Here is a 9,918-nt window from a genome sequence, read left to right on the forward strand (position 1 = left end):
ATGACCGCAGCCAATTTCCTCAGTACTCAAGGGTGGAGACCGTCTGGACCAGCCAATTTAAATACGTCCAGTCCCGCCAGACGTTCCCTGACTAGATCCTCCCTGACCCTGGGCCTGGGTGCACCTCCCCTGGGGCCTGAGGAGGGCCCAGTGGGGGGCTGATCCGGTCCTTGCTCAGGAAAATGGAGGCAAAGAAATCATTAAATATGTTAGCTTTGTCATGTGGTGTGAAGACCAGATTTCCTAGCGTGTCTTGCAGGGGCCCCACGTTACCCGGTACCTTCTTTTTGCCCCCTATGTATTTAAAAAATGACTCCTTGTTGTCCTTGATCTGGGAAGCTAGTCCCGGTCCCATCTCCGCCTTGGCCTCCCTGACACCCCCTGCAGCCCCGAGCAACTGCTGCTTTGGTCTAAACAGCCACATAAGATGCACAGCATTAAGCGATGGGGAGTCCATCAGCGGGAATCCAGGGGTTCAAGTGCTGCCTGGCATGGATTTCAGGGCTCCTTTGTTCCCTGCTACGTTATGGCCCAGTGCCTCTTTTCTGCTGGGGAAGTGCACTAAATGCACAAATCAAGAGTGCCCAGTTTGTTTAGGAGGCAACAACTTTATGGTGCAGCTCACTTCGTATTGACTTAGAATAAAGTGGTAAGACCTCTAACTGGATTCTTTGCTCTGAACCTTGGCCTGCTCAGCAGTTCGTGCCTGGCCGGGAGGGCCATGCGCCTGGTGCCCAGCCCAGGGGCGTGGATCAGATGTCCTGGGGTCCATGGAGCCGGCTGCATAGAGTCATGTGGGCTGGGATCAGTCCCACCGGGGTTGGTGGCGGTGTTGGCTTGGGGCAAGTACACCCCCCTGGAAAGTAGAGCTTGGGAGAGTTGGGCTGGGAACCGTTCATGCTGGGATGTTGGATGGCTGCAAATCAGTCACTTTTTCTCCATGGAGCAGACTTACAATACCTTAGCTCAAGCTAGGTAGAATGGCTCAAAGATAACCCTTGCCCAAAGCGGTGTAACTTGAAGACTCCTGCGAGTACTTAGCACAGTGTAACACCATTTAATACGTGAATGCTCCCATTTAAGTGCCTTTAGAATTGTTTAAAGGTAACATGCAATACCACCCTAAGAAAGATAGTACGTGGGTTGATTAGATCAACTCCAGAAAGCACCTAGAGACCCCCACAAACTCCAGCCCATCCTGAGACCCGAAGAAGGATCCCAAATGATGGCCTGAGATACAGATGAGAGCCATCACATTGTTACCCCCTGTAACCGCGGAGATCTTCCCAACCCAGGGAACTGCCTGGTACATTATTAATGGTAATTATTGATTATGATGGGGTTCTGGGGCCCACACCATGGCAGAGACTGTACCAGTGGCCGTGGCATAAGGAAGGTAGGAGGATGTTGCCATGTTCTGTTAGCTCAGTACTGTTGGATCCAGCTTGAGTATCATCTGGGTGGAGACAGCCCCAGTAACCAGCATTTGGGGTATTACATACCAGCTTAAGGGCCAAGTTCTGCCCATAATGGGGGGACCCATGTGGGGTGTGTGGTGGAGGGAAGGGCCATGTGGAGTGGAGCAGAGTGTGCATGTGTTCCCAAAGCCAGCCTGGCAGTGCAGGGCAGGCCAGCCCTGGGCAGACAGGGAAGTCCGCGTTGACCCGCACTTGCCAGCATGCAGCAAGGATGAGCTGGCACCCCGGCTCCCACCCCAGCACTTGCTCCATATTAATATTCATCAGAGTGATTTGCATAGATGTCTACCTGCTGCAGTCCGCAAGGACATTACAGTGATTTCCTGTGACTGCTCCCTGTGCTACTCTGTGCTAACCACACACGTCTGATCAAGCTGCTAGTGTAACAGCTCTAGATCCTTCCTACCCCTTCCCCCAATGAACCCGTGCACAGCTGGCAAAACCCATGCACAGCTGGCAGAAGGGCTCCCAAGGTTCTGTGTAATCCCTGTCTTGGGCCTGCTTCCCAATGTGTTGCTCTCTCCTCGGGGTACTCCAGGGGACAGGAGGGGCAACAGGAGCTCCCTGCCCCCTTGGGTAAGTGGCCAGTGTAGGCTGAGTAGGAAAGGGCCCCTGGAGTTAACCCCTTGAATGCCATGGACTCTGCAACTTGACATACAGCCATTAACTGGATTTGTCTCTCCTGCCCTCTCAAAGGGGAGGCTGTCAAGGCAGGTCGGTTCCCCCTTCAACTACCGCTGGTGCCAGAATCACCCAGGACCATTCAGCATTTCATGGGGGAAGCAGGTGGCTGACTGCAGCTCCACAGGCTCGGAAAACGGGACCCGCATGAAGGGGAGGTGGGGGACTGCAACATGGCTCGATGTTGGTTGGAAGTGTTCATGCTGTTACCGCTACCGGTACCCTGGCCTCTGGGCCCGTGACTCAGGCCACCTGAGCCAACCCGTGCCCTTTCACAGCCAGTCCCTAATTACATCTGTGGTCAAGCCATTTGGCTTTCTGCTGTTTTGACTGCACAACATATTTCCAGTGCTCAAGCACTCCTGGACCCAGAGACGAAAGGGTTTCCAAACTGCCCATTGCACACAAAAAAGTTCACAGTAATTTGTAGCCTGTCTCAAACCCAGTCACATGAGTGAGTGATTGAAGGATGATGGCAGGACTGACTGGGCAACCTGTGTGCTAGCAGGAATGAGCCCTGGGTCATGAGAGCACAGCAGCATTACTCCCATCTACTGCTGCCTTCAAAGCTGCAGGGTTGCGGGAGACCAAGGTGAGGGGTGCAGGCACTGGGGGAATGTGTGGCTCTTGTAACACAAGCTATGCAGCCAAGGCCACAGGAATGACTGACCTGCTGGTAAAGACCTGACAAAGAATATGACACAGCCAGTGAAGATCAGGCTGCTCTTGGGTGGAGCTGTTGGTTTAACTGGGTGCAGGAACAAGAAGTTTGTGTGGGCCGAGACTGGGTGCCATGTTCTCTGAACAGCATTAAACACTGTCCGGGGCCCAGGGCTGTCACTACGTCCTTCACCCTTCCCAGCTGAACCTTGCTGCTAGCTCCAGGGAGGGGATGGTTTGTGCAGGTATCAGCACGACACTGTTAACACTGGGGCTCCATCATGGCTTGTAACACACAGCTCCGATCTCCTGGCTTTTACCTTCACAACCCAGGTGACCTACTCTGACCACCCCTGCCTTGCTCCATTACACATTTTAATCTGAACTACTGCCCTAGGCTGGAACCAGGCCTGGCTCTGTGGCTGATATGCCTTTGCTCTTGGGAAAGCTGCCATAGGCCCTCTACAAACAAGCAGCTAGGGCCTTCACTTTGCATTTTGCTAGGGAAAAACAGCACGTTTGTGAGTAAGGGCCTTGAAACCCCATGGCAGTGCACAGACTGGGGCTGCTCAGAGAGACGACCCCACGACTGATTCAAGTGGCAGCACTCTGGCTCTTTCTTGCAGGCTGCGTCCTTGAGTCAGGGCTACACCAGACACTGCTTTGCTAACACTGAGTGCTCTGCCTGAGCCGGCCTGGCTGCAGAGCAACCAGGCCACTCCAGTATATCAGCAAAATTATTTTTTCTTTGACTCTGTAATGGTTAAACTGCAATGAAAATGCTAGCCTGATGATCTAGGACCAAGTTCTCTGCTAGTAGTATTGGGAGAAGCCCCATGCTGTCTTGCATGCTGCTGTGTCAGCTCATACCAGCAGAGAATGGGGTCTGTCGTTTCAGAGTAATCCCTCTCAGAGCAGGATAGAAACAAGGACAAATGGCTCCCTGCGCTGGCAGCTTGCCAGGACTGAATTAACTGCACAAGATGCTAGGTGGATGGTTAGGGGCAAAAATCTAACTCCCATCAGCTCAACATTAGGACTGTTCTAAGTATTGCACTAACAAGTCACTAATCTTGGAGACAATCCCACCTGAGTGCCAGGTGAGAAATGCTGTTTTCATCCCATTTTATTACAGCAAAGGGCTCCGGGCTGCCTTTGGACACATCACTGTAATTGAAGGCACGTATATTCAATATATATATACACTTTAATGCTTCCCTGAATCTTGGAAGTTCAGGCAATACTGACCCAACGTCAGGTCCTTCTGCAAGACTTCCTCATCAGAAGCCCATTGCCTTGACAGTCAAGGAGCAATTTCAGAGGAAGGCCCAGGTCCCAGGAAAGCCTCTGGCCACACTCCAGGCTACCATAAATGCTTCCACCTCAGGTATAAGCTGGTTCTGACATGAATGCAAATGGCAGCTTTCGTGGTGTTGAGAGGGGTTCGACGTGACTGGGGTTGCCAGCCCAGGGGGGTGGGAGAGAATGAAGGAAGCATTGTCAAGAGGAGGCTATTAGAGAAAGCAGCTTTCTCATGCTGGTGGTTTAAATCGTTGTGCACTTCTCCCAGTACCAACGGCAACCTTCATGCCTGCACTAAGAGGAGCAGGCTCTCAGCTGCAGCAGGATCTGAGTTTGCTTACACCAGACCCCCAATGTAATGGCTATTAAGGGTTTGGCTCCTTAATAGCCATTACATTGACCTTGCACATCTCCAGAGGGCCATGGGAACTGCCTGACTTGGACAGAGGAACACGCATCCCCGCCAGCCTGCCATGGCTGAGTTTTGCAGCTGGCCCCTGCCATCTGCCAATGGGTCCTCTGGTTTTCAGTTTAAGACAGGCAAAGGCATTGGCATTACTATGAAGAAACCTTGCTGGCTATGTCATCTCAGCAAGTGCAGAAGCAGTTTTGAGGGGGAAATGGGAAGTGTTGCTGCCCCAAACTCCTACCATACAACTGCCTCAAGATACTGGTGAGTTATGGAGTCAGGGGCAGCAAGGGAAGAACTCAGACTGAGTAGGGAGCACCTGTTACTCTCCTCCCCAGCTGCCAGCCACCCCACTCCACCCCCTGTAACTAGAAAGCCTTATTCCCAACTTCTTGCATGCATTCCTGCTCCTGAATCTCTGACTCCAGCCCAAATGAGGCAGCCAACAGCAGCTGGCCAGATGCAGCCATCTGGGTGCTGACCTGCCTCCCCACTCAGTCTGGGAACACTGGATTGCAAGGACCTGTCTCCTGGTTCCAGCACATCTCGCTCCCAGGCTCCTACCTTCCCATCAGTGGTGACCGCAGCAAAGGTAGTGGAAGAGAAAGGTGCCCAGGCAACGTCGCCCACAGCAGAGTTCAGGTCATAGATGAACATTGGCGTCCTGAAAAGAAAGACCCAAGGAGAAGAACCTATCTCAATACATGCCACTGCCCCAAACCAATGACTTCCTTCATGCTTGCAGTAAGAGGGGCTGTGACCTCAGCCCCAGGGAAAAACACAGAACAGAGCAGCCTCTGGCATCAGCAGTAGGAGGTGGAAAGTTTCTCTCCTGCCAAGGTCTTTGCATTACCCACTGGGGTGAAGGCAAAGCAGGCTGCTTCTCCCCGCTCCTCTGGAGGTTGCACTAAGGGCTACCCCAGCCGTCCCCCAGGTCACAGCACCATGGCTCATTCCAGAGACACTGGCCGGTGAGAAGAGCTGGAATTGGCCCACTTTCAAAACTTCAGTTTTCTGATTGCACCCAGATACGTGTCATTCACAGGCCTGGGATCTATTGCTCTCAAACGGTCTGTTCCTTCTGCCCCCCTTGTTGCTGGGTATTATAAGTCTTTTGGCCGTGAGCCGCCTATGTGGATTTCAAGTCGCATTTTCCTGTAAACCTGAACTGAAAACAGTGAACGTGCCTGCTTTTATATCACCCAGGGGGCCAAGGTTTGCTTTCATCAGCCTCAGGTTTTGGGGCTCACAGGCTGCAGAAGGGGGGCTATGAGCCCTGCAGGGCAACAGGGAGATCCAGCTAGTGAGAAAGGGAATGGAAAAGAGGAACCACTGGGTTTGAATAAAACCCTTCCAAGTCAGAAACAAACCTGAATCAGAGCCCTAAAACCCTGGCATGACTTTGGGAGATACCTGTCAGGGGCTTACAACACTGGTGCAGCTCTGCAACACCCTGGAAGCAACAGTACGTTGTCCCAGTGGGTCAGGCATGGCCCAGACACAGACCACATATACATACAATGTAGGTGCTCCCCATGTGTCCCTCAGGGGTTAAAGCTGACCACAAGAGACATAACCAACAAGTTTTACACCCTAGAAAATACTCCTCTGCTCCTGGGGTACAGGATGGGAGGTGGGGTGTCTCCAAATACCAGAGTGGTGGGAGAGGGACGATGGTCAGTCTAATGTCCCTGCACTTAGCTCCTGTGTCTGCGTAGCCTGGGGCTGTCCCTGTCAGGGCAAAGATTCAGGGGGAGGGGGATTCTGGTGCCCCTTTGAAGTCAGTGCCTGGGGCTGATGCTTCCAATTACTCTCATCTCTCCCTGCAGTGGGCTCTGTGACTGACTCTCTGCCTTCCCAGTTGTGCCCCCACGGGGTTGGCCGACAGTATGATTGCTCCAGTGGAAGGCAGAAGTTGGGTGGGGGTACTCCTAATGGGGAGGGATGGCTGATGTCAGGTAGCCAGGCCCAGCACCATGTGGGTTGTTGGCCTCCTGCCCACATACTTGTACTGCAGAGCTCTGTTTTGACCTGGATAGCTCAGCTGCAGGCCAGAGGAGAGAGGCACGCTATAGCTTTCTGGCACTAGACTCACACGTGCAGCAGTCCAGGAGCCTCTGCTGTTACTGCTGGAAGAACTGCTGCTCTCAGTAAAAACCCAGAGAATGAGAGAGTCATTAGCAACGCGCCCAGCCTACAGTGATGTAAAGAACCCCAGATGTAAGCAGACCAGGCAGGCTGCACACCGTGTGCATTATTGCTTTTGCTGCAAGCTGGACTCTTGACCCACAGCCATGAATGCTCAGCGCCCAGGTCAGGACGCAGCGAGACTTACTTGATGGTGTGGTCCCAGATCTTGACAGTCCAGTCAGAGCTGCAGGAGATGAAGACTTTCATGTGGAAAGGGTTCCAGCTCACGGCATCCACAGCCATGTGATGGGCATCAAATACGTCCAGGAACTGGCTTGAATAGGCCTTGGAACACTGCAAAGGAACCAGGAGCTGGGGTCAGGGACAGACGTGCCTCGGGAGCATGGCAGGACAGTGTCTTGGCTCTGAGGGGCGCCTTTGGTTCTGGTACCTGCTGGGGACGGGGTGCATGGGGTCATGACTGTTTCTGCCAGGCATGTGGACACCCTGCCATTACCGTGCTAGGCAGCAGGGCCCCCCCCCCACACCGTCTGCTGCATCAGGGCTGCCTCCTGCGCTAGGCACAGTGCAGCTGTGTTCACACTGCGCTGCAGGAAGGGCTCAGCGGCATGGCTGAGTGTCAGCTTGCGTGAGGCAGTGCAGCCCCTGTGAGGATGCTGCAGCCTGGCGCAGGGCATTTGCAGCACAGATCTCCCTCAGGCTTTTGGTTAGTGCATGTGATGCTTCTCCCCTGCATGGCTTAGCCCTGTGCCTGGCAGAGAAATGAGCCTGGATGGGAGAGAGCCTCAATTCATTCCCTTCTGCCCACGCTTGCCATTTCTGCTGTTGGATACACTGCAGCTGTGTGCCCTGCCCAGGGCTTCCTGCCCTCTAGGAAAGCCAATTGCTAAAAAGCAAGGGTGGGGGGCAGTGAGGGGCACGCACTGCTAGCAACACCTAGGGAAAGCCTGCATCTGTTGAGATCAATGTTAGATGGGGGCTTGCAAGGGAGAGCACAGACACAGTCCAGTGCTTCTAGGTGCCACGAACAGTGAAACTGCAATGCATGTGAGTGCAGCTGAGTGTCTTGGGAGCAGGCCTGGGGAACGGCTCCAGCTGGGCATAGACCATGTGGTCTGTCCTCTGGTTCTCAGTCACGTGGGTCTGGCAATCCTGCCCTCTAACCGGCACTCGGCCCCCCTTAGTGTGATGCTGCTGGCAGCAACAGTGCTGTGGCCCCATGGCTCTGTTCTGCAGTCAGAGCTGCTCAGCATGGTACCATCCTAGGTAGTACTGGAAAGCCCTTGCTGCTCTGTCCAACTGCCCATGTGTGAGGGGTGTCAGCCCAGTGTGTGTCGCTGCCAGGAAACAAGGGATTTGCCAGCTACTAAACCAGAGGGCCCAGCCCGGGGCTCACAGTTCGACCACCTGGGTTGTTCCCCTGCCCTGCTGTGCAGTTACACGTGGTCCTGGGGAAATGCTTATTGGGTCACCTGGGCTTAAATGTTCCTGTTAGGCTAGCAGATGCTGCGAGTGCCCAGCACTGCTACGGCCTTGTTACCTACGCACAGAGCGAGTGCTGAAGCTGAAGACCAAGCGTGGAGATGTTGGCTCTGTGCTGTGGCCTTTCTGCTTCTGTTGGTCCCTAATTCCACCAGGACAATCACACTGCTCCCACCTCACCAGAGACTGCAGGGGTCCCCAGGTCACTGCATCCAGGGGCTGCTCAATCGCCAAGTGAGGTCTATGTCAGGGGTGCTCAACCCCGGTGCCAGTCAACAGGGTGCCCACAGCCATAGTCCTGCGCGCTAGATTCAGCACTCAGGGTGATGCGAGGCACAATCCCAGCGCATAGGACTGAATGGAGACAGCGTGGGGCCCCGAGCTTGTGTAGAGTCTGGGGGATGCAGCACGGGGCCCTGGAACCTGATCCTTGCACACAAGGCTGCCTAGACGTGGTTCAGGCCTCCAAGGCCCCCATCCTGGTGCCCAGAGCCCGACACAGGATCCAGGACCCCATCCCAGCATGCAGGGCCAGGTCGGGGTGGCACTGGGTCCTGAGCCCCCAATCCCAGCAGGCAGGGTGGTACAGGGTCCCAATCCTGGCACGTGAGGCTAGGCGGGGGCAGCTCAATCTGGATCAAGATGTGTGGGCCTGAATCCTGGGCTGCAGGGTCTGATGTACCCCACGGACCGGCCCTGCACCATTCATCTGGCTGGCAGGGCCAAAGGCTGAGCACCACTGGTCCAGGCAGGCTCCTCACTCACAGACTAGGTCCCAGGGGGCACAAAGCAATGCATGGGCCAGCAGAGCTTCCAGTGGGTCAGCGCATGCGTGGATGGCTCCAAGGTGCCCAGCAGCGGGGCCAACTTGTCCCAGGCAAGGGTGGCTTTAGCCTGCACTTAAGTGCTGCTGTGAGTGCCAGGAGGTAGACTGCCCAGGGCATGACTCTTAACCCCAGAAGACTTTAAAATGCTTCATGACTGGTTGCTCTCTAAACCTGGTCTCTGTTTAGCTAGTCTGTAGAGAATGAAAGTGGGAGAGGCGCTGGGGTTCCCGAGAGCAGGGGAGCTCAGTGCCCAAGATGAATGGTTGTTCCTTAAGGAGACAATACTCAGGGCCCAAGGGGTGACCATCCCAACAAGAAGCAAGGGGTGCAGGAGTGCCCAAAAGCCCCCTGGCTCACCAAGGGCGTCCAGCAATGCATGATTGCCAAAAAGGTGGTGTACACCCAGTGGAAGGGGGGTGCTATCTCCAAAGAGGAGTATACCTCCTCTGCTCAGGCCTGGAGGGGGGCTGTCAGGAAAGCTAAGGTGGACACAGAGCTAGGACTAGCATCCAAGATCAAAGATAATAAAAAGGTCTTTTTCAAATATATAGGGAGGATGAAGAAAGCACTGGGAAATGTGGGGCCCCTGCAAGATACTCTGGGCAATCTGGTGGTTGCGCCAGAGGAGAAAGCAGACCTCTTTAATCAACTCTTCACCTCCGTTGTCTTGGGCAGGGACTGGGACTTCCCCATCATGCTGCAAGAAGGACTCGAGGGGAACGCCTCCAGACCTCAGGCTGGGGAGGACCGGGTTAGAGAGCTTCTGGAGGGGCTGGACGTGTTCAACTCAGCGGGTCCAGATGCTTTCCACCCCAGGGTGTTGAGGGAGCTAGCAGGGGTTATTGCAGGGCCCTTGGCACGGCTTTACGAGCACTTGTGCTGCTCGGGCCAGATGCCAGATGATTGGAAGATAGCCAACGTGGTCCCC

The 9,918-nt window shown here is 54.5% G+C and overlaps 1 protein-coding gene across 2 annotated transcripts in view; it reads right to left on the minus strand.

Moving 5' to 3' along the window:
• The window catches only part of DNAI1 (dynein axonemal intermediate chain 1), a 239,635-nt gene that overhangs the window by 77,567 nt on the left and 152,150 nt on the right, over nucleotides 1-9,918 (minus strand). For both annotated transcript variants that reach the window (XM_019518064.1, XM_019518063.1), the window contains exons 17-18: nucleotides 6,866-7,014; nucleotides 5,095-5,194 (exon numbers count right to left, since the gene is read on the minus strand). In XM_019518064.1, coding sequence (XP_019373609.1) covers nucleotides 5,095-5,194; nucleotides 6,866-7,014 — 249 coding nt within the window. The remainder of the gene's footprint in view (nucleotides 1-5,094; nucleotides 5,195-6,865; nucleotides 7,015-9,918) is intronic.

This window comes from Gavialis gangeticus, unplaced genomic scaffold, assembly GCF_001723915.1.
Source record: "Gavialis gangeticus isolate Ggan-Ray unplaced genomic scaffold, GavGan_comp1, whole genome shotgun sequence".
Classification (NCBI taxonomy): domain Eukaryota; kingdom Metazoa; phylum Chordata; order Crocodylia; family Gavialidae; genus Gavialis; species Gavialis gangeticus.